General features: G+C 36.8%; 2 protein-coding genes and 2 non-coding genes across 7 annotated transcripts in view; 1 reads left to right on the top strand and 3 right to left on the bottom strand.

Annotated features, from left to right (window-relative positions):
* LOC134377918 (histone H4) overlaps positions 1-26,648 on the bottom strand; it is a 734,914-nt gene that overhangs the window by 358,483 nt on the left and 349,783 nt on the right. The window lies entirely within an intron of this gene.
* The window catches only part of LOC134377893 (zinc finger protein 184), a 944,311-nt gene that overhangs the window by 905,907 nt on the left and 11,756 nt on the right, over positions 1-26,648 (top strand). Inside the window, exons 1-2 of one of the 4 annotated variants that reach the window (XM_063096690.1) lie at positions 23,319-23,418; positions 23,963-24,120. The exons of 1 other annotated variant lie outside the window; for it this stretch is intronic. In XM_063096690.1, the coding sequence (XP_062952760.1) occupies positions 24,114-24,120 (7 nt within the window). In that variant the 5' untranslated portion in view covers positions 23,319-23,418; positions 23,963-24,113. Of the gene's footprint in view, positions 1-23,318; positions 23,424-23,578; positions 23,659-23,962; positions 24,121-26,648 lie in introns of those variants that run through there. 2 more of the 4 variants (XM_063096688.1, XM_063096691.1) reach the window with 2 other exon arrangements.
* Positions 12,717-12,788, bottom strand: TRNAD-GUC (transfer RNA aspartic acid (anticodon GUC)). The gene has a single exon. It is a non-coding gene; the product is annotated as a tRNA-Asp (tRNA).
* Positions 13,388-13,469, bottom strand: TRNAS-AGA (transfer RNA serine (anticodon AGA)). Its single transcript has one exon. It is a non-coding gene; the product is annotated as a tRNA-Ser (tRNA).

Raw genomic sequence — 26,648 nt, 5'->3', positions numbered from 1 at the left:
GATCAACCTCTCGGACATCCCTGGGAAGAGAGAGCGCTGGAATGAGACAGTCCTCACTGCATAAGCATTAGCGTTTCCAGCAAACTTCAGGTCAGATGACACCCAGAGAGCGTCCGCCTGCCCCGGGGACCCGGCCAGGCTTCTGTGCTCACCACCGCAGACACCAAACCTAGCCGGTCCCGAGGGAGTCAGGTCCGAGCCCTCTCTAGTCCGGTACGTTAGGACATCCCGGAGCCCAAGGCTCCTAGGTTCCAGGCAAGGAATCGCCTCTGCTGATTTGTGTCCCAGGTAAAAGCACGAAAACGTGTGGAAAAGCCTCCTCGGTGGCCCCTGATATTGTTAAGCCTTTAGGCTCATACTCTGGTTTGATTTCGGGCTGACGCAGGGGCTGTCCATCCCGCACCCCCCCAAATTTAGACAACTCAGCAAGTTTTTTTTTTCTCCTCGTCTTACATTTCGACTTTAATCTCTCAGTCACAGTGTGTTCCCAAGACCTGAAACTGATATTATCTACCCCGCTTAGAGGATCTTAATCTAATTTTGTACAAGAAGGAGGGGGAAGGGAGGGGAGACGAGAGGGGAGAGGGGAGAGGGGAGAGAAAGAGAAGAGGCCGACGACAGAGGGATCCTATTGTGACATCTAAACAGGAAAGAGGAGGTGGAGAGGGGAGGGGTGAAGAGAAGAGTGAAGGCAGGAGTGAAGTGAGATTGTTTTTTATGCAGATAAGGTTTCTTAGAAGGGGGTGTGCTCTGAGGGGAATATTAAGTGAAGTTTGGGGTAAGGAAGTCAGAATTCATATTTAGCTGAACGGTCTGTTAGCCTATTACTGGACTGTCTTTCTTATCAAAATGAATACCAATCACATTAACATCCTTTACAAATTATGTCGAGTTATGGCATGATTAAATTTCAAGTAAAATATAAGTTCTGATATAGGTGGTGCCATAACTAGTCATATCATGTTCCTTTTATTTGATCTCTTTTTAACAAGTGTATAACATTTTAGTTAAATTGCTTTGGAACTCCACTTTGAAGGGAATTAAATACTGAAGAAATAACAGAAACATTTCATGCCTGAAAAAATCTCAGCAGAAAGGAAAGTCGCTGTGTTTGATATTAATGTGAACTGAATTTCTTTCTTTTCTTTTTTTTTTTTTTTACTTAGGATAAAATGAACAGAGATCCTTTACAGCTTCGATTTTGTTTATTTTTCTCTTCGTTAATATGTGTGGACTGAAGAAAAAAAGCATGGCAGAATAGGTTCAGGTAAAAGAAGTGATTCAGGGTTCAGCTGCAGGAAACAAAACTATTCTAGATATTTTAGCCCCATACTGAAAACAATCCTAAATTCATCAACAATAGAAAGGATAAATAATAGTTGTTTCTCATACAAAGGATAGTAGAGCAATAAGAATAAAAGATTTTCAACTACACACAAATTCAAAGAATCTCACAAACATAATATTGAAGTGATGCCAGACACAAAAGCATAAGTGATTTTGTTTATACACTGTTCAAAACAGACACAACAAATCTATGGTGTTATAAATCAGCAAGTTTATTGTTGGAGATGGCTACACCGAGAAAGGCCATGAAGAGACCTGCTGGGGATCCTGGAAAGGGTTGCTTCTCAGTCTGGGTGCTGGGTAGATAGGTATGTTCCTGGGCTGTATAAAATTTCTTGGGCTGTATAATTATGATTTATGTACTTTTCTGCTTCAATATTGCTTTATATTATATATTAATTAAAAACTTACTTAAAAAGCAAAACCTCTCAAGCTATTTTAAGCAAAAAGGGATTAATAAAGATACAGGCACTTACAAAATTTTCAGAAGAGGGGGATACAGGGAGGTGTCAGCTCTAATCAAAGCCTGTAGGAATGGTTCCAAGAACAACCTTCAGGAAACGGTCTCCAGGCAGGTTGGTATTGTCTTCACAATCAAGAAAGTAGGAAATTAAAATGCTGCCACAGGAATTGTTGATTTTAGGTGACTGTAGTCGAGGGATCAGGAGGCTTCTGCAACAGTGATGTTCTCTCTAGAGAAGTGGTTCTTAAAATTTAGAATGAAAGCTAATTTATCATGATGGAAAGTCAGTCAGTCAGTCAGTTGTGCTGGGTTTTAATTTATGCTTGCAAGCATAGAATAACAGAAACAGAAGATGTTTTATTCCCACATTTGAAAATTCTGAGACAAAGCTTACATTACACCCAGAACCCTAACTGCAAGAGAGTTAGGGAAATATAGTTTTAACTTTCCAGCATTTGTGGTCCAAGAAGGCTCACTTGAAGGAGATGGAAATAGGTGGTTACTACTAATCTGCTATACCCTGTACAGACACCAGAGCTGAAATGTTCTGCCAAAATAGAGGGTCTTCCAAGAGGATTAAAAATAATGTGTCAGTGCTGTACTGAGGGGACGCTGACTGCCATTGCTCTTGAAAGAGGACCCCACTGCAAGTGACCAGCTTATCAGCCATTTCCTCAAAAGACTCTACTCAGACCCCCACTGTCTGATTTATTGCCTATAGCCTTTTTCTTATTGATTTCAGGAGTTCTTATAGATTCCAGACATGAGTCCTTTACCATATGTTTATTACAAACATCTTCTCCCACTCCATGCCTTGCCTTTTCACACTTCTACTGGTGTCTTTTTATGTACTAAAGTTCTTAAATTTAAAGAAGGCCAATTTATTAATCTTTTCTTTTATGGTTATTGCTTTTTCTGCTTATCAAACAGGGAATATTTGTCAATCTGAAGTTCATGAAGATAGTATCCTCTTTTCCTTTATAACTTTTATTGTTTTATCTTTCACATTTAGGTCTTTAATCCATCTTGAATTCATTTAGGGAATAGTTTAAGGAAAATATCAATGTCCACACTGTTTTCTCTTCTATATCCAGTTACCTAGCACCACCTTTTGAAAAATCTGTCATTTTCCCCACTGAATTGCAATGACACTTTGTCATATGTATGTGGTTTTGTATGGGCATATCTCTTCTGTTCCATTGGTCTCTTATCTTTATGCCAGTAACACACTTTTTAAGTACATAGAACTTTAAATTAAGCCTTGTTATGTGTTAGTGAAAGTCCTCCAGATTTTTTCTTTCTCTGCAAGATTTTCTTGGTTATTCTAGGTCCTTTACACTTACACATGCATTTTAGAAATAGCTTATCAATTCTACCAAAAGTCCTGTTTGCATATTTTATTTTAATTACATTGAATCTGATCCTTTCAATCTATGAATATGGTATATTTCTTCATTTATTTAAATATTTTAAAATTTTTCTGCACAGTGATTTGGAGCTATTAATGTACCACTCTTACACATTTTTATCATGTTTATTATTGTATTTGTTATTGGGTTATTGATAGTTTTCTTGCTATTGTAAATGTCATTTAAAAAATTTACCATCTATTCTTTCTCAGCATATATGAATACAACATCTATTTAAATATTGGTTTTAGTATCCAGCAAACTTGTTATTTTCACTTGTTGTAGGAATGCTGGTAAGAACTCACTCCATCTTAGTGCCCTTCAGAGCTATGGCTTCAGTAGTTACAATCTTTCTCCTGCACAGGTTGCTTAGCAACTGAGGAAAGGAAAGGAACAGAATGCTACACTTGTGTAAGATAAGGGGGATGATGCCAGCAACCCCAAAGATAAACCACAAGTGGTTGCAAGATGCCTGGGAATCTTCCACTTCTACAGCTTTTCTCTCTTTGGCATAGCTCCACTTTGTTCTCTAAGTGCCTTATAAGCTTCAGCTCCACACCCCCAGCCCTGCATTGTGGAAAAAGCAGCACCGTAGTGCCCAGATCCATACCCCACTTGATCTGTTCCCTGTAAATAAGTCACCTGTCAATAATAATAATAAACTGCTTGTAAACCATATGGGGTGGCCCGCTTCATTCTTCGGTCTTAAGATACCTTCTCAGTTTGGTGGGCATTATATTTTCAGCTCACACTCAGACAACTTATTAATTCTAGTAATTTATAGAATGGGGGATTTTCCAAACACATAATCACATTATCTACAAATGATGATAACCCTGTTTCTTCATTTCCAATCTTAATATCTTGTAATTATTTGCCGTATCTTATTTCAAGGTCTAAGATCCCCAATATGACTTTGAATAACAGTGGTGATAGTGGTCACGCTTGTCTCAGTCCCAGTATCTGGGAGAAAGTGCTAAATATTTACCATTAATTAGGATAGTAAGTGTAGGATATCATATATATACATTATGGGATTAAGAAATCTCCTTTCTATTCCTAGATTGCTGAAAATTTTTAATACGAGTGGCTTTGAATTTTGTTAAATATTTTTACTGCATCTACTGATATCATCATTTGTTTTTTTCTCTTATGCTCCTATGATAAAATTAAAGTGATCTATTTTTGCTATTTAAGATTTTCATGTTACTGAAACATACATTACCTCTTAACATTTGATTGTTCTTTCTGTGTAGTAGTGGCCCTGATTGCTATTATTTTGTTTAGTGGTATTGTACCTAGAATGATTAACACAAAAATTGACCTGTAATTCCCTCTCTAGTGATGTACTTACCATGTTTTAGTATAAAACCTCATAAAATGGCCTCATAAAATAAGTTGGGAAGTGTTTTCAGTTTTTCTATTTTCTAAAAGAGTATATATATGATATTAGCACTTTTTTAATGTTTTAAGATTTCAACAACAAAGCCATTTTTGGATAGTGTTTGCTTTGATATAGGCTTAATTGTGTCCTCTCAAAATTTATATGTTCAAGCCCTAACTCCCAGTACCTCAGAATATGATTGTATTTGGAGATAGCTCCTTTAAAGAGGTGACTGAGTTAAAATGAGGCTGTTAAAGGTGAACCCCAATTCAATCTGACTGGTGTCCTCATGGGAAGAGGAAATTTGAACCCATACAGAGGCGCCAGGGATGCGTCTAGTGCCATAGAAGAAAGCTATGTGTGTGTGTGAGGATACATTGAGAAGGTAGTTATTGGCTAGCCAAGAAGGCAGGCCTCAGAAGAAACCAAACCTGCCAGCATCATGATCTTGAACTTTTAGCCTCCAGAACTGTGAAAAAATAAATTTCTGTTGTTTAAGCTACTCAGTCTGTGGTATTTTGTTATGGCAGCCCTAGCAAACTAATACACAAAGTAATTTTAGTTTTAATTTCTTTAATAAATTTCAGACTATTTGAACTTTTAACTTCTTTCTGTGTCTGTTTTGGTAAGCTGTGTTTATGAAGAAACTTGTCATTTATCCTCTATTGTCAATTTTATATATTATATCCTCTGATTCTGATCTTGATGTCAGTAAGATATTTAGCGTTTTCCTCTTTTTGTCACTGACATTTTTCTCCTTTTTTCCTTTAAAAAAAATAAGGCTTGATTTAAGGTAACAATCTTGCTAAGAAGCAAATTTTTGTTGTATCTATTTTCTCTGTTTTTCATTTACATTTCAGTGACTACAGCTCTCATGATTTCTTTTGTTCTAACTTTTAAAAGTTTACTAGATTTTTAAACTAAGTTCATGAGATGAAAGTTTAGATCATTAAATTTCAATTTTTTCTTTAATATGTGAATTTGGAGCTAAAAATTAGATGTTAAGCACTGTTTTAGCTTCACACCACAAGTCATGATATATTCTGTTTTCATTATCATTAAGTTAAAAATATTTTATAGTTTTAAGAAAAACACTTGTCTAGCCCATGGAGTCATTTGGTATTGTATTAATTTAGTAACATTTGAGAATTTTGTATTTATTTGTGTTATTATATTTATTTAATTATACTGTGCTCAGAGAATGCTGCATGGAATCTCAATCTTTTAAAATTTGTTGATATTTGAGTTATGCTCAGCATATGGTGACTTTGGGAAATGTTTCATGTGTACATCAAAAGCATAGATATTCTAAAGTTGGGATTAATCCTCTTGCTTAAAATTTCTCTGCTGCTAAATTTTTACTTGTCCCATTAGTTATTTTAGTACAAGTGTTAAAATTCTCAAATATGGTTATGAATTTTTGTGTCTCCATTCAGCATTCAAGTTTTTGCTTTCTATACTTTGAAGCTGTTATTATGTGCATACACATAATTGATTGTAATATCTTCCTAAATTGACCCTCGAGGTTATAAAATAGCCTCATTATTTCTAGTAATTCTTCTTTCTTGAAAGTCTACAATGTATGAAATTAATATAATTAAAGTAGTTCTGGTTTATCTTTTTTGGTTACTTGTTCTGATATGTATTTTTACATTCTTACTTTAATCCTTTTTTATGTCTCTATGTTTAAAGTGTATGCCTAGAAAAAGCATACAGTTGAGGCACATTTTTTTTTTCTATATGACAATCTCTGTCCTTTAATTGAAATGCTTGGTCTATTTACATTCAAAGTAAAAATTTATTTAGTTGCGTTAAAGTCTACCATCTTGCTATTTTAATTTTAGCAACATGTTCTTTGTTCTCTAATTCCTGCTCCCTTGCCTCTTTTTAGATTGAAAAGTATTTATACTCTTTTCCTAGATTAATTTTTATTTATACATAAAAAGTTTTAGTGTAGCTATCTTACACATCTTTTCTAGATTTATCCAGTTGACATTTTTAATGCAATTGAAATTGGAACTTTTAATTTTTAATTTCCACTTGTTTGTAGTTAGTATACATAAATACATTTGATTTTTGTATATTGACCATAAAACCAGCTACCATGCTAATTCATCTATTAATTCCAATTTTCAGATTTTTTATTTTTTTTTAACCTCAAGAACATCCACATTATATCTCATAATGCACATTTGCTAATGAGGAGAATTCATTAGCTTTTGTTCGAACTAAACCATCTTTATTTTGCCATTTATATATCTAAATGTAAAGAACAGAAATTTTAATTATACAGTTTGATGTATTTTTAAATGTGCATACACTTGTGCAACAATAACCAAAAACAAGATACAGAATAATTTCAGCAACACAGAAGGCTCTCTTTTGTCTCATGCCAGTCAGTACATGTCCTTCATCCAAGGACAATCGCTCTCCTGATTTCTATGGCCATAAATTAGTTGTGCTGTTTTTGTACTTTCAGGAATTGAAAGTGTAAAGTATGTACTCTTCTGTATTTTTGTTTGAGTGATATATCTATGAGATTTATCTATGTTATTGTTTGTAACTAGTTATTCTTTATAAGGGCTATATACTCTTCCATTGCACACATGTGCTACAGTACACATACATATCCATTCTACCACTGATGAATATTTAGGTGCTTTCAAATTTACTAATGTAGATAAAGTTGTTATGAATATTCTTGTACATATTATTTACCTTGGTTATATATCCAAGTAGTGGGATTCCCGGGAGATAGGAAATATTGTGTTTAGTTTTTGTCGTTGTGGTGAGATTTTTTTTTTTCATAGTGGTTATCCCAATTTATACTCCTACTCGCATGTGAAACTGTTCTTGCCAACAACTGGTATTGTAAGACTTTTTAATTTTAGTTACTCTGGTGGATGTGTACTGCCATATCTAACTTTGGTTTTAATTTGCATTTTTCTGATGACTAATGATGTTGAACACTTTTTATATGCTTATTGACCATTTTGGAAAGTCTTTTGTAAAGCGTCTACCAGGTCTTTTTTCCATGTTCAAATTAGGTTTTCTATCTGATTCTTGTTGATTTATGTGGGTTCTTTATATATCTGGATATTAGTCATTTGATGTTTACACATAAGTATAGATACAGATATTACAAATACCTTCTCTATCCATGGCAGTATTTTCACCCTTTAAATGGTGTTTTTTGCAGCCAATACAGCCTTAATTTAAAGTAAGTCATCTCATCAAGTTCTTATTTTATGGTTCAGATTTCTTATGTCCTGTTTGAGATGTTTGCCTAGTCCAGTTTCATGATGATATTCTGCTATGTTTTCTTCTAGAAACTTTAATGTTTTTTCAATCACGTTGAGAGCTATCATGAAATAATTTTCTTTATAATGTGAAGTAGGAGTCCAGGTTTATTTTACTCTATATGTAAAATTAATGTCCCAGCATCATTTGTTAAAAAGACCATCCTTCCTTGACTGAATTGATCTCTGACCTAGCTTGTAGATTGACAGTATAAGTCTTTAAGCTTAGATTATCTTCTACAATATCAATATCAACTTGACTTGTCAAGTTCCTTTGCATTTCCAAATAAATAATTTCCACAAAAATACTTGCTGAGATTTTGATTGTTATTTTACTGAATCTATTGATCAATTTAGGAAGAATTAACATCCTAACACTATTGAATCTTTCAAAATATAAACCTGGTACATCACTTCACTTACTTAGGTCTTCCATAATTTATCCCAGCAATGTTTTGTAGTTTTTATTGTACATTTAAAAAATACTTTTGTCAGACTTATTCCTGCCTAGTTAATAATTCTAATGCTGTTGAAAATGGAATTTTTAAAACATCATTTTTTACTCACTTGTTGCTAGTATAAACGTATTTGACATTTTCTATATTAACTAGGTGCTGACCATAAAGTCAGTACCATGCTAAATTAACTTACTAATTCCAATAATCTTTTTAGATTCTTCTCAGTTTTGTACATTTATAACCAAGTTATCTTCCCAAAATGAAGGTTTTATTTCCCAATACTTATTTTTTAATTATTATCAGTTATTTCTTTTCCTTGTTTCATTGCACTAGATATTACTTTCACCATACTGTTGAATAGAAGAGATAATAGTGAAATGTTCACATCTTTGTCATGTGCCCCAAATCAGGTTCATTGTACATGTTTTGTAGTTAAGCTTTCTTAGACTAAAGAAATTCCACTTTATTTTTCATTCCAAGAGTTTTTATCATGAATTGTTGAATTTTATCAAATGTTTCTTCTATGTCTACTAAATTGATCATTTAGTTTTTATATATTTATTCTATTAATGTGGTAAATTATGTTTTTAAAAAGTTACACCAATTTTTTATTCCCAGCATAAATCCCATCTGGTCATGATGTTTTAACTTTTTTAAAAAATGTGCTTGATTTGGTTTATCGATATTTTGCTTAAGAGCTTTAAGTCTGTGTTTATAAGAAATATTGATCTGTAATATTCCGTTCTTGCAATCTGTTTTCTGGTTTTGGTATTGGAGTTATGTTGGCATCATTAAATGAGTTGGACAATGTCCTCTATTCTTTCTATTCTCTGAAAGGGTTTCTGAAAGATTGATATTATTTATCTATTGTATGGAAGAATTCACAAGTGAAGCTATCTAGGCCTGGAGGTGTATTTAAGTGGCTCTTTAATTTATGTATTTAATTGCTATAATAGGCATAGGACAATTCAGAATTCCTACTTTTTGTGTGTCAGTTGTGGTACATTGTGTTTTTCAAGGAATGTATCCATTTCATCAAACATTTCACATATATTGATGTAAAGATGTTTATAAAACCTACTTCTTGTTTTTTAAAATATCTCTATGATATATATAGTTATCATTATTTCATTTCTAATGTGAATATTTGTGTTTTATCTTATTCTTTCTTGATCAGTCTTGTTCAGGGTATACCTATTTTATCAGTCTTTTCAAAGAACCAAACTTTTACTTTATTGTTTTTTGTGGTGTTATGTCTGCTTTCCATTTTATTGATTTCTGCACTTATTTTTAATAGCTTCTTCTACTTTTCACATTTAAGTTACTGGATTTTATAGTTCCTTGAGTTAGATCACTGATTTTCAATCTTTCTATTGTTCTAATACAAGCAGTTAAAAGTATAAAATTCCCTCTAAAAACAGATTTAGATGTATCGGATAAATTATAACATGTCATTTAATAAATAAATTATAACATTATCATTTAACTCAAAATCTTTTATTATTATTTTTTTTTACTTACTTATTTATTTATTTATTTATTTTTAAATTTTATTTTGTCGATATACATTGTAGCTGATTATTGCTCCCCATCACCAAAACCTCCCTCCCTTCTCCCTCCCCCCTCCCCCCCAACAATGTCCTTTCTGTTTGCTTGTTGTATCAACTTCAAATAATTGTGGTTGTTATATCTTCTTCCCCCCCCCCCCCGGTTTGTGTGTGTGTGTGTGTATGTGTGTGTGTGAATTTATATATTAATTTTTAGCTCCCTCCAATAAGTGAGAACATGTGGTATTTCTCTTTCTGTGCCTGACTTGTTTCACTTAATATAATTCTCTCAAGGTCCATCCATGTTGTTGCAAATGGCAGTATTTCATTCGCTTTTATAGCTGAGTAGTATTCCATTGTGTAGATGTACCATGAATACGACCCCAAAAGCACGGGCAACCAAAGGAAAAATAAACAAATGGGATTATATCAAACTAAAAAGCTTCTGCACAGCAAAAGTAACTCAAAATCTTTTAAAAGTTTTATTGTGTTTTCTTCTTTGATCCATAGATTATAGAGATGTGTATTACATTATTTCCAAACATTCAGTTTTCTGGTAGTCTTTCTGGAAGGCACAAAGATTAAAACTTTGTTACAGTTTAGGTTAGTTTTTCCTTACATTGAAGACATAGCCTTTACTCCTTTTACATGGTTCATGCTTCTAGAGTTTGTCACTTACAGCTAAAAGTAAATGCTTCTGAAGTTTCAAATGACAGCGATTAGCATTTACCAAGTTTACTCCAACTTGGTATGAACTTTAACCTCTGTCTCCCTAGAACCCTGTAGCTGCTGAATCTCTACAGGTCATTAGCTTTCTAGTTGCTCTGTCCTACAATCTTGGAACATCTTCCTGAGTATCTGCAACTTAGGAAGTAGCAAGTGATGTAAGAAGAATTTATACGTATTAATTTGAGACCCTTTTCTGTGGTTCCCTCATCACCTGAATTTCGCCCTTCAGGTTCTATGCACTTTGGTAGCCCCACCTCTGTCCAGCGTCTCCTCAATCCAGTTTAACTGCTTTTTTCCACATGAGATCTATTGCAAAATGGTGGAAAATAAAACACACCCTCGGGAGAAAGCCCTTGTGAATGTGCAACTCATAAGATGTGCTACTCTTCTCTAAAAGATTGTAGCCCTTCGAAGTCCACCTGCATCGATTGCTCATTACTGCCATCAAACAGTTGCTTTAATGTGCTTATCCATGATAAATTATTTTTCCTCTAGATAAAATAAAAAATATTTTGTCTATGAAGAAAAAAATAATGGTTAAAGACAAATGAGATTCGATGTTAAGAGAAAAGGATGAGGAATCATGCAACTGTGCAGTAGTGTTACTGAAAAAATAATCTAGTGGCTGACAGGGCCACACAATAATATTAACTTTTGAATCTGACAACCAAAATTTCATGACAAAATGCTAATAATTAATTTTAAAATAAAATCTCAGATTTATTCTTATATCCTAGAAAAGAATTTTTTGTATTAAAAAGCCAATGTTTTTTGACTTTGATGTGGCTCACAGAAATATTGATTTTAACATTCAACCATTCAGCATTGGTCCAAAGTATATATCGGGTGCACTTCTACTTCTAACCTTATTCATCATTGTAAGGGTGTGTAGAATGATTTAAATTTGGTCACATCTTCTCATCTTGTACATTATTGTTGTTTTGAATTTTACTACCATCTTGTTTTCATATTTTAGGCCTTCACTCCTTTTCTCACATGTTATGAATTCCCTTGCTTATTCATAATGTTTTGAAACCCATCCTTCATCAATTCTAAATTCCTATTCATTAATTTATTCATCACTTCTTTCACATCTATTGTTCAAACTGTATACCTGTGCTTTTAAATTTCAATGAGTTTATTTTATTTATCATTTTATTACTTTTTTCTTTTAACTTTTGGTTTTGAAATAATTTTAATTTGAAATCATTTCAGAATGACAGAAACGTTAGTAGAATAAGACAGAGAATTCTTGAGTCCCCCTCACCCAGTTCCTCCAATGCATATTTAGCATATGATTATATTTTCCTTTTCTCTCTCTCATATATACGTATATATGTATGTATATTTCTGAACTGTTCCACTTTGAAAACACATACACCCTTTCCTTTAAATACGTATTTTATAAATGTGTGTGTATTTTTTTCAAAGACATTTTGTTATGTAACCATAGAACAATTAATAAAATCAGGAATCAACACATAAAACAAAGCTATGTATGTATAGACTTTATTAGAATTTCACCAATTGTTCCAATGTCCTCTTATAGCAAGAGAAAATTCCAGCTCATGTTGCCATCAGCTGTCATATCGTTATATTCTTCTTTAATGTGGAATATTTAGTCAGCCTTTCTTTGTATTTTGTAACATTACTATCTGTGGGGAGTATAAGTCAGTTACACGTCGAATGCATGTATAGAATGTCCCTCAATTTGGGTTTGCCTGATGTTTCCACTGATTCAGATTACACAGTTTTTGCTAGGAATATCACAAAAGTGATGTTGTGCTCTCCTGAGTACATCATTTCAAGAGGTACATAATGTCGATTTGTCCCAATACTGATTTGATTATTTGGTTAACATAGTTATCTACCGGGTTTCTCCAATGTAGAATTACTGTTTTTCTCTTCCATTTTACTGACCCTTGTGAATTCTACAGCTCTTTGTTTTTGCAATGAGTATTTCGCTGATCTGAACGAATTCTATTAAGAACGAAGGAACCCAACATTTGATTAGAACAGGGATTACATTTTTACAAGAAGGGTACTTACCGTTAGGAAAAAAAAGAAAAATCGTAACTCTCTCCCCGTCGGGGAATCGAACCCCGGTCTCCCGCGTGACAGGCGGGGATACTCACCACTATACTAACGAGGAATTGACAGGCACAAAGATTTTTAGGACATCCTTATGAAGTTACTGACTGTTGTTCCCTTTCCTTCATTCTACAGATGTTTTCTCCGTGCAAGATACTCGGCGCGATTCAGCCTCCCAGCCAGATATGCCCGCGTCCAGCCTTGAGTCAACACCAGTTCCTCCCTCACTTCTCCGAACAGGCCAGGGCAGTGGTATGGTGGCAATGCCGCTTTCTGAGAACCTTAAAATAAAAACAAGGAAACAAACAACAAACAAACAAAAAAACCGTGCTCTTACTAACTTCCTTTGTGGTGCACTGGTTCCCATCTACACTCAACCACTATTTGTAGGCCTAACGAACATAGAGTTGCAAACCCTGAAAGGCGAGTCTGTGGACTCCACCGAGGCTTCAGGCCGGGTTATGCGGAGCTGGGATCAATACCTGCGCTCCGCTAAGGAAAAAGAAATCGCTAGTGAGTCTACCGAAGTGAACATACTATAAAGCTGATAAGCCGTTCCTGGAGTTGCGGGGCTCCATCAGGAATTTTTCTCTTTACGGAGAGAACAAATTTAAGGAGTTGTTCACTTCGCTGAGCGTCTATGCTAGAAGTAAAACATCCCGTAGTCGGCAGGATTCGAACCTGCGCGGGGAGACCCCAATGGATTTCTAGTCCATCGCCTTAACCACTCGGCCACGACTACACGCGCAGTTACGTTGTAGTTCAAATTCTTAAAGAGAAATTCCACCAGCTGACAGTGGGCAAAGTCAAAGGAAAAAAATATGGTAAAAATGGTTTCGCGCCCAAGAAACCATACTTTGCTAGTTGAATAGAAACCCTCCGGTGAAAAGCAAATTTAATCAAGGAGGCCAACTTTGTGGAGTTTGTATAAAGCAAATGTACTACTTCACAGGGCTTGGTTTTCCAAAGCCTTGCAGTTTCAAATATTGACCTTGCAAAGGGCAGGAAACTTTCCCCAGGCTATAGTCTCTGTTGTAAGATAAAGAATTGTAACACGGCAAGGTTGCTGGCTCAAAGACAGACAGGTTACTGACTGATATGTAAAGATACTGGAAAATTGCTGTAAGAAAAGAATGTTTGCTAAAATCAAGCTTTTGTTAGTGGATTGACTTAATTGCATTGTAGAATGTCACCTCGCTTGTCTTACTGAATATTACCAGCTTCTATTGGTAAACTTGTTAAACTATACTTAGCAAAAACCCCACCTATGTTCTCTTTCTGTAACTTCCTGGTCTGGAGAATAAATGTGGGAAGAGAACCCCAATTCATGGTTAATTTCCCAAATGGAAGGAATGCCTCGCTCTTGAGGTTTCCAGGAGATTAACCCCTTTTCGGGGCTTCTCACTGCTCAGAAGAGTTGGGCTTTGAGTAATCTTTGGCGTCTCTGTCACCCAGGGGAAAAGGGGTGACAAATCCATGGGAGGGAAAGCAACACAACTTCTCCCAGGCAGCCACACGAATTGGGATCACTAGAAAGAGAGTCCTCATCCTATCAGTAATAGCGTTTCCAGACAACTTGAGGCTTGACGCCTCTGTGCTTCCCTCAGCTGGAACCAAACTGACCTCACAGAAAAGTGGAGTCAGACCCTTACCCTTGATGAATGTTCATGACTTTCGGGAGGGACTTATGTCCATTGATTTGTTCTCCAGGTGAAGGGCCAAGAAATGATGCGGGTGAAAAGCCTCCCTGCACCCCCTTTCTCGGAGGTCCCTTAGTGCCTAGGCTATGTCTTTCCTAAGGGAGCATCAATCCCGTTGCCCTTGCACTGTGCTTTGCACTTCAGTGTGCTTCCACGGTCCAGTCAGGGTAAGAATGAAATTTATAGATTGCTCTTGAATTCATATCCTCCTTGGAACCTGGTCACCTTCCAAAAGGAAGATCCTAGTGTGAATTTTGGCCAAGACAGATGCTCTTTCTCTCGAAATTTAACCAAAGCAGTATTTCTTTTCCTTTTCTTTCGTTTCAGTTGCTGCTGGTCACGGAGTTTTCCTGAGCCCTTTGGGTGCATAGATTACTATAATTAGATTTTGTCTACTTCTTGGGACCATGTGCTAATCTAAGAAAAGAGGAAAACAATCACAAATAGAGAAATCACGTCGCCTGAATAGATAAATGAGGAAGAGAAACAAGAAGGAAGAGGAAAAGAAGGTGGGGAGGGAGGGAAGGAGAGCGGGAGATGGATTTTCTAAGCAAGTTTAAAACAGGATTATAAGAAATTCAGTAGTTTTGTGGAAGACCATACTATCAGGAAATAGACGTGAAGCAGTTTGACAGGTAGCCCTGTGTGTTCATATAAATTATACTATAGGAGATTGTAGGGCCAGCCCGTGGCTCACTTGGGAGAGCATGGTGCTGACAACAAGTCAAGGGTTAAGATCGTCTTTTTAAAAAAAAGAGAGAGAGAGAGAGAGATTGTGGTCCATGATTCATGAGTATCACATTCTTTTTATTTGGTGTATAAATTTTTATCAAGTTATACTTATATATACATATATATTTATGTACATATATATACTTGGGGAAATATAGAAAAATGGTCAGAGCCCCTCAGATGTTCAGAATCTTGCCAAGCATTTGATGTAAATGGACACGTGCACCCAGGTGTTCCTTGGTTATTGTCTAATGTAATTGCGCATGTGCACCCAGGTGTCCTGGGTTATGGACTTGAGTATAAAGGACGAGTGGCTCTAATCCACAGGGCCCCCACCCCTGGGATGTCCCTGGGGGTGGGGGTTGGGGGTCATGGGGACGCTGCTACTGCTGCTGGAGGCTGTTGCTGCAAGTTGTTGCTGCCAGTGTTTCCGGGACCCTCCATGAGGCTGCCGCCACTGCTGGACCTGTGAGCTGCTGGACCTGTAAGCTGCTGCTGCTGTTGCTGAGGACTCAACTTGTGTTGTCTGCCCACGGCTCCTGGGATCTTTCCCAATTACCTAGCGTGGACTTGCGTGTGAGGGGTCTGCTGGTGACCCAGTCTGTACAATGGGTTTGAAGGGTCTGAGCCCTTGCCCTGACGATACTAATGGAGACTTAGTATAACTAAAATAAGGAAACATTTTGGCTTTAGTTATGATTTGCCTTACCCGACAACTGGCATAGTTGTGTACCTTTACAATACTGAAGTTGTTTGGAAGTCTAGCTTTGAATGAAGTTATATACCAAAGAAATACCAAAAACCTTTTGTGCTTTGAAAAAAAAAAAATCAGCAAAATGGAAGGCAATTAGTGATGTAGTTGAACTAGGATTATTAATCAGCAGGTTGTTTCCTTGTTTGTTTTAGTAACAATGAACAGAGATTGGCCACAGCTGCAATCTTATTTGTTTTACTGGACTGAAAATTAAAACATGACAAAATTGATCTTGGGTATAGGAATAGAGCCAGGATTTAGTTGCAGGAACAAAACCTAGTACAGTTTCTTTTTTAGCCCTTAACTGGAAACAAATGTCAATCTACAGTAAAAAAGACAAATTGTCAGGGTTTTTTTTCAAACAATGGAATATCATACTACAAAGACAGTGAAGGAACTGCAAGTACTCACAACCACATGGGAGAATCTCACAAACTAATATTCGGTAAAACATATCAAACACAAAAGAACGTGTACTATAGTGCATTCCATTTAGTGAAAGTTCAAAAACAGGTGAAATTAATCTGTGGTGCTAATAGGATAGTAATTACCCTTGGGAGGTAGTGACTGGGAGGTCTCAACTTTGGGAGGGATTTCTGAGATTCTGGTAATGGTTTCGATTCTCAAACTGAGTGCAGGGTACATCTGAGTGTTTCCTTTTGTACATTTATTGAGTTGTTCACTTTCGTATGCTTTTTTGTGTACCTGTTAAACTTCAGTAAATATTTGTCTTTTAAAAAATTCTTCATCCAGGATATGTACTTTTCTGCCACTAAAAAGTATGTTATACATTAATATTTCTCTAATGACACAATAAGGTATTAATTATGTATTTTTTAGCAAATAAATCTGGTTATTAACAAAATTCCTGACATTTTTTCACTCAATATTTGTTTGTGAGATTCTTCCATGTGGTTGTGAGTACTTGCAGTTCCTTCACTGTCTTTTGTAGTATGATATTCCATTGTTTGAAAAAAGAACCTGACAAAATTGCCATTGTGCATAAAGACAATAAGACAGGGTTATATTTTAATGATTAATCTATGCATTTTCTTTGACTTTCCATCCTTTCTTGTTTTCTTTTTGGCACCATTTAATTGAGTTAATTTAAGTAAAGTATTTAAAATACAGCTTGGCACTAAGTGACAACTCAATAAACTTTGTCTTTTATTCACTAAATTATATTTTCTTTGCAGATAGTGTTTCTTGTTGGCACCTGGCACACAGCAGGTGCTCAATAAATATTTTGCCCATACACTCAGGGAGCATCTATATGCTACTTTCTATGGTTACTTACCTTTTTTTCTTCCCCTTCCTCCTCTAGCTTTACCTTTTTATGTATAGACCCAAATGATAAAACTAGATAGAAAAGTCACTGAAGATAAATTATGTATATCTTCCTGTTATCCTCAACATATAACGAAGCCTTCATTTGCACAAAGTATGGCTGAAAATTTTTCAAATCATCTAGTGCTGGTTACTTTTTGCTTAATGGTTCTCTGTTTATCTCTTTCCTCATGCATTTTACTGTAAGAAGCAATGACGAACCTTTACCAAACTGAACCGGGATTCACTTGCCCATGAAGAGTAAAGCTAATACACTGACAACAGGATAGCAGTGATGGAAAGATAGGCATTTTATTATGGCAAAGCTCCAAGCAAGGAGGACAGATAGCTCATACTAAAAACCCTAGCTCCCCAATTGCTTGGTGAGAAAGTTTTATATAGGGTTAAATCATGACGAAGTTGTGAAGGTTAATTCTAGGTGTCAACTTGATTAGACTACTGAATGCCGAGAAACCTGGTAAAGCTATCTTTTTTAGGTGTGTCCATAGGGTGTTTCCAGGAGATCTTAGCATTAGAGCCTGAGTGGACTGGGAGGGAAAGATCTGCCCTCAATATGGGCAGGACCATCTAATCCACTGGGGGCCTGGAGAGAAGAAAAAACGAAACGAGAGAAAAAAGGCGAATCTTTCTGTCCGCTGTAGCTGGGATATACTCTTCTCTCCTGTCAGTGACATCAGAGCTGAAGACTCTTCAGCTTCTGGGTTCCAGGACTTACGCCAAGGGACACCATTGGCTTCCCTGGTTTTGAGGCCTTCAGACTTGGACTGAGCCACACTACCGGCAACCAGTTTGCAGACAGCCTATGGTGGGACTTCTATTCACAATCGTGTGAGCTATTTCCCCTATTAAGTCCCCTCTCATATCCTATTGATTCTGTCTCTCTGGAGAACCCTAATACAAAGGGCCTTGGTGTACGATCAGCTTGTGGAAAGTGCTGATGGAGTGCCAGTCCTGCAATCAACAAGTTATTCTTGGAATCTTCCATTCAGTCTGGGGGCTATGTTCAGATGGTCAGCTGGTAGTCATAAGTCTTCACTGGAGGAAGTCCTTGTTTCTGGAAAACAACTCAGGGACATGTGTCAGTGATATTATCTATATCCCCCTCAAAGGAGGACTCTGATTCAAATCTGTTGTTATTGTTACTTTGTACCTGGTGAAACTTTCCAACCTTTGCCTTTTATCTTAAAAGATAATCACTTACAATCACTAGCTATTATATTATATACTAACTGAAGGTCAGAGACTCAGGGACTATGGAATTTTCCATCTAATTTTTTAAGGGCTTGTTCAGCCTCAAAACCAGGCTGCACATTCCACACTTTACTTGGAAATTTCCTTAGCTAAATATTCAGGTTCACCACTTATAAGTTCTGTTTCTCACCCAAATGTAGAACAGAATTCAGCCAAGTCTCTGCCACTTTATAACAAAGGTCATAATTTTTTCAGTTTCTAATTACATGTCCATTTCCTTCTGAGACCTTAGCAGAAACACCTCTAACATCCATATATTTTTAATTAATAGACCATTTTTTAAACAGTTTTAGGTTTATAGAAAAAATTGAATGGAAAGTACAGAGAGTTCCGATATACTCCCTCTCTCCTTCCTTTTCCCCAAGTTTTCCCTATTATTAACATTTTGCATTAGTGTGGTACTTTTGTTACAACTGATGAACCAATATTGATAAATTAACTAAAACCATAGTTTACATTTGGATTCACTTTTAGTGCTGTACATTCTTATTGGTTTTGACAAATGTATAATGACATGTATCCATCATTAAAGTATCATACAGAATTGTTTCAGTGCCCTAAAAATCCCCTATACTTTATCTATTCATCTCTCCCTCCCTCCCCCAACCCCCTGGCATACACTGATCTTTTCTGTCTCCATAGTTTTGTCTTTTCTCAATTTTTATACAGGTGGAATCATACAGTATGTATCCTTTATCAGACTGACTTATTTCACTCAACAATATGCATTTAAGTTTTCTTCATGATTTTTTTTTTTTTGTAGCTTAATAGCTCGTTTTTCTTTTTTTTTTTTTTTTTTAAAGATGACCAGTAAGGGGATCTTAACCCTTGACTTGGTGTTGTCAGCACCACACTCAGCCAGTGAGCGAACCGGCCATCCGTATACGGGATCCAAACCTGGGGCCTTGGTGTTATCAGCACCGCACTCTACCGAGTGAGCCACGGGCCGGCCCTTAATAGCTCGTTTTTCATTGTCTAATAATGTTCTATTGTCTGGCTATACCATAGTTTGTTTATCCATTCATATACTGAAGGACATCTTGGTTAATTCTAAGTTTTGGCAATTATGAATAAAGCTGCTATAAACATTTGTCATCAGGTTTTGTGTGGACATAAGTTTTCAACACCTTTGGATAAATACCAAGGAGCTCAAATGCTGGATCCTATGGTAAGAATATGTTTAGTTTTATAAGAAATTGCCAAACTGTCCTACAAAGTTACTGTACCATTTTGCATTCCCATCAGCAATGAATACGAGTTCCTGTTGCTCCACATTCTTGTCAGCATTTGTTATTGTCAGTGTTCTGAATTTTGGCCATTTTGATAGGTGTGTAGTGGTATCTTATTGTTTTAATTTGCATTTCCTTGATGACATAGGATGTAGAGCATCTTTTCATATGCATATTTGCCATCTGTATATCTTCTTTGGTGAGGTGTCTATTAAGGTCTTTGGCCTGTTTTTTAATTGATTTGTTTGTTTTCTTATTGCTGAGTTGTAGGAGTTCTTTATATATTTTGGATACCAGTTCTTTATCAGATATGTGTTTCACAGATATTTTCTTCTAATCTGTGGCTTGTCTTTTCATTCCTTTAAACATTCACTTTTTGGTTTTTGGGTTGTTTTATTTTTACCAATGTTCTGTTCACGACAGTACAAATATGTATATTCTCAAAGGTGACTGAAGCTTTCTCTACCATGTTCCTCACTTCCATCTGAACCCTCAACAGAATTGTCTTTAATGTCCATGTTTGTACCAACCATCTTTTCAAGACAATCTAGGCTTTTTGAAATTATGTATCTCAAAATTCTTCCAGCCTCTACTCATTACCAAATCCCAAAATCACTTCCACATTTTTAGGTATTTGTTACATCAGTACCTCACTCCCCAGTACTAAAATCTGTGTTAATTTCCTATGGCTGCCATAACAAATTACTTCAAACAGTTGTACTGGCCAAATGAAGGAATTTGAACCAGGGTTATCTAAAACTTTTTCAATTCTATAATTTATTTTTGAGGTCTTTATTTATGGAAGATAACTTGGCTTATATAAAATTCTTGGGTCACAGACATTTCCTCTCAAATTCTGTAGTTATTATTCCATTATTTCTTAGCTTATAGTGTTGCAAAAAGGAACAAGACATCTTCACTTTTGATCTTTCATAATTATATTTTTGTTTATTTTTTTCTTGGTTGTTTTCAGGACTTTTTGTCCTCCCTTGTCTTAAATTTTCTTTGCTAGTTTATGTCCATGTGTCTCTCTTCCTCTCTCCTTCTCTCCGGAACATTATGAAGTGGTTTTTTTTTTTAAGTACAAATGACAATTGTATTCTGGTTATGAAATTTTGTTTGGCCTTTAGCACCTAATAATATTTTATAAATTCATTTGAAGACACTCTGTTCAAGTTATAGAAAATGTAAGCCTACTCTAGCACCACAGAGGCCTTTCCAACACTCCCTCTAACATTGCTGAGCACACCCTAAATGTTCTGTTCTGTCTGCAGTTGGGATGTGTGGAGTAAATCATGTTTAATGCAAATCTCATGGTTCTTAGCAAGTAATGCTTCTTTTAGATCTCTTCAGTTTCAATTTTAATTACATACTAGGAAATTTTACTTGGTTCATTTAAAATATTTTGCGATTTTTTATAGCCACAATCATTTACAAGAATCAGCCTTGCAGCTACCTTTCCACACTGTTAAGTAAATTTGGAACTTAATTGAGAATTCTCTCTTTCTAAGCCATCTGGGGAAATATTTTCTAGTATTTTCTTCCTTCAGTTAAAAAAACCTGAATTCTGATATATGATAATCGCTTATTTTAAGCCCTATTCATTCTTAATTTAAGTGCTCATTGAAGAAATTGAACTATGGCAATACTGTAATAATGGCTATATTTTATTTTTCATTCGGGAGAGACATGGTAGTTTAGTGTTTCTAGTGGTAAAATGTCATTGACTGCCTTAAATAAAGTTATGTATATGAAAGTATTTTATAAACTATAAAGTACTATACAATTATGAAATGTTTTAATATGCAGGTGTATTTTAAAACTTGGGAGAATTTTCATCTCTTTACTAGGAAGTCTATTTTAGAGATTAAGAGTGAGTGCTTGGGATAAGATTACTAAAATTGAAGTCCCACCTTCCCTATTTACAGGCTATGTGACCTTGAGCACCTTACTCAACCTATCTGTTCCTCAGTTTCCTTTGTTGTAAAGTAGGAATAATAACAGAGAAGGAACTTTATTAGATTGTTTAAAAAATTAAATAAGTTAATAGATGTAAAGCACTTAGAACACTGCCTGATACATAGGAAGTGTTAAATGACAGCTAGATTCATCTCGTCTCTCTTTTGTGATAGCCAGTTATCCAAATGTTGGCTTTCTATCCTCTGTCCTTGATATTCATCATTTTCTCTTACTCATCTTTTTCTTTTGAATCAGGGAGAAGCTTTAAAAAACTATGCTATACATAAATGATTCACTGTTCCACAGCATCAGTTCAGCTCTCCTCCAGTATGACTTTATGTTGCTGTTTTAAATGTTTGCTATATGTTTTTATCCCTTTTCATCGTGTCTTTTTATTACAGCTCTCACAGCATTCTTTCCTGTTCCATTCATGTCATGTCTTCTTGTACTCTATTGAAAATAGTAAATTGTTTCTTGAAATTCTTTTCCAGTTCCTGCAGTAGTTCTTTTCTGAAGTCAGTTCATAGAGACTTCTGAATATTGTTTCCTTTCCCTTGACTGTAACTTTGTCTTTCACATATTCAGTGTAAGGATTTCCAGGTTTAGTGTTTTGTCAACCAACTAGCTGGGAGACTTGACCTTAGCCCCTCTACCAAAATGCTGGGGACGCACGGAAGCACAGTAAAGGGCGTGGCCACACCTTTACAAGTATAAAAACCTACCAGCTTGCTGGATTCTTTTCTGCCAAGTTCATACCGACAGGCTGGCCGTGGGCTCTACTCGCTGATATGTGCTGGCTGCTGTAGGCATGTACAATGCGCTACTAAGGGCTAAAACACACTAACACCACCTCCAGGTTTCCCCTCAGCATTTTTTCTTTTTGGGGGGGGGAAGGGGGGATCCGAACCCTCGACCTTGGTGTTATCAGCACCACGCTCTCCTCAGTTAACCGACCGACCCACCTTTAGCATTTTTTTTGAGGGGGGGGTCTTTTTTGGGTCTTTTTCGTGACCGGCACTCAGCCAGTGAGTGCACCGGCCATTCCTATATAGGATCCGAAGCCGCGGCGGGAGCGCTGATGCGCTCCCAGCGCCGCACTCTCCCGAGTGCGCCACGGGGTCGGCCCCCTTTAGCATTTTTTAAAATGTGAGTGGCGACCCATTGGAGAGTCATGAAAACAATTTTAATGGATAACGACCAGTATTTTTAAAAGGACAAAGGAATAGAACACAAAATAGAATACAGGACAGATAATAAAGGTAAGTATTGCACAGAGAATCAACTGCTTGCGTTTTAAAATTATATGTGTATAAATGTGTATTTCTCGCAATCAGACAAGTTTGCTAGTCAACGCTCTAACGCACACCATACCCGGAAGAGTCGAGGGCAAAAGACTAGCAGGAAGAACGACCGCCCCCGCGCCGTGTGAACACACACGTTGGCTGAAGCCTCTGGTAAGTGTAGTTCAGAAACATCGTCGTGGAGCCTTCTGGGAATCGTAGTCCGTGTGCACGCCGGTTGTCGTCTAACGCAGCTGGGGGCGGGGCGGGACTCTCTCTCTGCGCGACCGGAAGTGACCGTTGAAGCTGGCTGTAGGCGTGAAAAGAGGTTGGCGGTCGGACAGACCTACCTTTCTGGCTCCCTGTAGTAGGTCTGGTGACAGTCTCTGCGCTTCCGGACCGGGACCGGAGAGTGCAGATCGCTTCAGGGGAAGGGGAGGTCAGGTATCACCATGGCAACTGCCAGCGTGACGTCACCCTTCTGACTTTGCGTGTAACGGCCTCTGCGGGAGGAAGCTGGGGAGTCCTAGGAGGGGGCGCACCTCGCCTGCTTCGTGCGGGAGCGCTCCCGCCCTGATCACTTGGAGGGCTTTGTTCTTTTGTTCCGGCCTAAGGGGAAGTCGGGTACCGGGCCCCACCCTGCTCCTCCACCTTTCAGCTTTAACAAGCTCCGCAACAAGTGTGTATCTGAGGCCTCGAAGGTTTGAGCAGGGGTTATGAGCCGCGAGTGTGCACGGAGAGAACGGGCCGGGTCTGTGTGCGCCCCTGGCCAGAGTCTAGGGTGGGCACCAAGGGGGTTTTGGATTTGAGGGTGAACCTGCGTACTAATCTCCACTCAGGTTTTGTTCATCGGGAGGGCCATGTGCTTCTCTAGTGCTCTCTTGAGGCCCTTCTCTTCTTGTGCAGGACCTCTTGGCCACTCTGCATGACTCTGAGGTGTGATTGTGTGACATATGCTGCTGACTCCTTCCTGTGTCTTTTAGGGCAGACAACCTCAGCGTGTGTGTAAGGGTTCAGACTCTTTACAAGGGGAGCTGGACATCTGAGTTCCAGACCGAGGTGCCACCAGCTGGAGGGACGCTGCCTGGGGAACCCTGGTGCCCAAGGTCCAGAGGAACAGGATGAGCTTCTAAGATGGAAGGTAGTGGGGACAACTCGGGGGAGAGCGGGGTGATGGAAGCTAGAGAACAGTCTGGAGGATCAAATACTTGAGGACAGCTGGGAAGGAGGGAACGGTATATTTACAGACCAGAAACCGAATTACATTGTAAGAGACTCTTATTTACCTTATAGGGAGAGACTTGGGGGGAAAGTTAATTTTTCCTGGCTTCCGGATTTGGGAATGAAAAGGAGCAATGATTCAGAATATCTGTGATCCCCATATGTTTTCTATTTATTAAATATTAAAATGGTAATCTTGTAATCAGAAAAAATCTTGGTAATCACTTCAATGCAAGAATCAGTTTTGAAATATCCTTGGCAGATAGCCGTCTATAAAGCCTATGCCAGAACAAGTTTGGCCTTAAACTCGTCATTTTGGGTACAGACTATTCCCTCGTTGGCTCTTCTTTTATGGTTCCTTAATGTTCGACAGAAGTGCCTGTTCTTATAACTTCTGTGTTAATCTTAGTTCTTAGTCGCTAAAAGCAAGAGTGTCTGCTCTTTTATTCACATTGCTGCTATTTAGATGTCAACTAAGCTGTTAAAACTTCTCACAAAGTCTTTTCTAAGCAATATAACCTCAGTTCCTTTGATAGGTCAGTGTGATATATCTAGACCTCTTCTCTGAAAACTCTCCTGCTTGTCAGCATTGTTCTTAAAATGCAGTGCCTAAGACTAAATCTAGTTCTTTAGATGTGATTTGAAAAATACCTGAAAGTATTTTGATTTGGATTTTACTTTTGCTGTTTGACATTAGATTGTATTTGCTTTCAAAAAAAAAAAAAAAAATCAGTGATATTGTGTATATTGTAACCCTAGATCCTTTTCTGCATAAATTGCAATGAATTAGATTTATGCCATCTTGTGTAATGGAATTGTTATTATCCTATTAAGAATTACTTGTCATTATCCTATTAAATCAAAACTTCACAGTTAAGATTGTTCAATTTTTTGGCTTGACAGAATAATTATGAATCTTATTTATTCAGTGTTTTATTTGTCCTTTCCAACTCTGTCACTAGCATATTTGATGAGTATTCCTTCTATTTCTTCCTACATGTCATTGAACAGGTCAGGGTAAGGACAAAGCCTTGTGACATGTCACTGTAGACTTCTCTCTGTTTCATCGTTGTCTTTACATTCTTTAGGTATGGCTATGTAATCAGGTTGGTTTAACCTAACTACTATCATGCAGTCCTTTTTCTTGCATTTGTTAAAAATGATGTCATTAAAAGTCTTAATATTATTCATATTGTTCATGTAGGTTTGAGCTATACCTTATATTTGTCCTCAATTTTTCTCCCCTTATATCTTTTTATAATGTTCTTTTAAATTCTAAGTTTCTCAGAATTAAATTGGCCAAAACGGTTTCGTTAAAAGTCTTTGTTTTTCTTTGAGATTTTTCACAATTGTATGGTTAGGATTACCTTTCCTGAGCCTCTGTCCCTTGTAATTGTGATTGTATTTGTAACACTTACTGAGCATTTACTATGTGCCAGGCACAGTTAGTTTGTGTAACTGTTGCTATTGTTGGTTCCTGTTACTTGGAATCAACAGCATCTTACCTGATACATTTCTCTTCTGTTTTCCTAAAGTATTGGGTACCTATCTGTCCATGAACAACATTTCCTTTCACTGTTAAAAGCTCCAAGATAACGTCTTCATTTTTTCCTCATTTCTGTTGCAAAACAATTTTTCCTTACTGGTCAAAATTAAGTTGAGGATAATAGTTCCCTTTATTGTTTCCTCTACTTTCTGAGGCATGACAGTATTAAGATAAATCAAGAATTTCTTGATTAACACATTGTTTTACAAAATGAAACTTCCATACCTATCCAGTTGAAACCACCTAGCTTTCCTCCATGTTATCCATCACCCCAACTTGTCTAAGCTGTTTGTGGCATGCTGCTGTCAGCATGGTGCTGCTTCTGTTTTTTCTCTCTCCTTTTTGATTTATCTATAGTTTCTATCAGGTTTCACACTCAGGATTATTGCATTGCATAGTTAGTCCATTTGTTTCTGTCAGATCATTTTGAGTAAATTCTACCCAGCCCTCTTCTAAGCAAGGCTTGAAAACTTCACTAGGCCAGTGGGATCTCTCTGCAATTTGAATCTTTGAATCAAAATCAGATGGCACTGACCCACCCTGATGATGGTATCCCAAAGAAACAGTCCTGGCACCTTAGTGGTGCTACCTGGATCCCCTGAAATGACTTGGGTCCTGTCCATTTGACTGTTTTGCTTTTCTTTTTATTCTTCACGTTCCCCAATGTCCTTATATTTAATCCTTTCCTAGATTTTTGAGGTTTCTTAAAACATCATATAGTTTGTGGGTCTTATTCCAGTTATGACTTCCATCCCAGCACTCCTTGGTAATACCTAAAAGATTGTGTTTCTCTTTCCTTGTTCAGGTATAAATGCAGTTGGCTTATTGCCCCTATCTCATACCTTTGTATTTGTGATATAAATGTCTTTCTCGACCCTTACCTGTTTCATTTTGTTTTTTCT

This window comes from Cynocephalus volans, chromosome 5 (assembly GCF_027409185.1).
Source record: "Cynocephalus volans isolate mCynVol1 chromosome 5, mCynVol1.pri, whole genome shotgun sequence".
NCBI classification, from domain to species: domain Eukaryota; kingdom Metazoa; phylum Chordata; class Mammalia; order Dermoptera; family Cynocephalidae; genus Cynocephalus; species Cynocephalus volans.
Note: the sequence above shows the minus strand (reverse complement) of the source record. Positions and strands in the feature narration are given on the sequence as shown.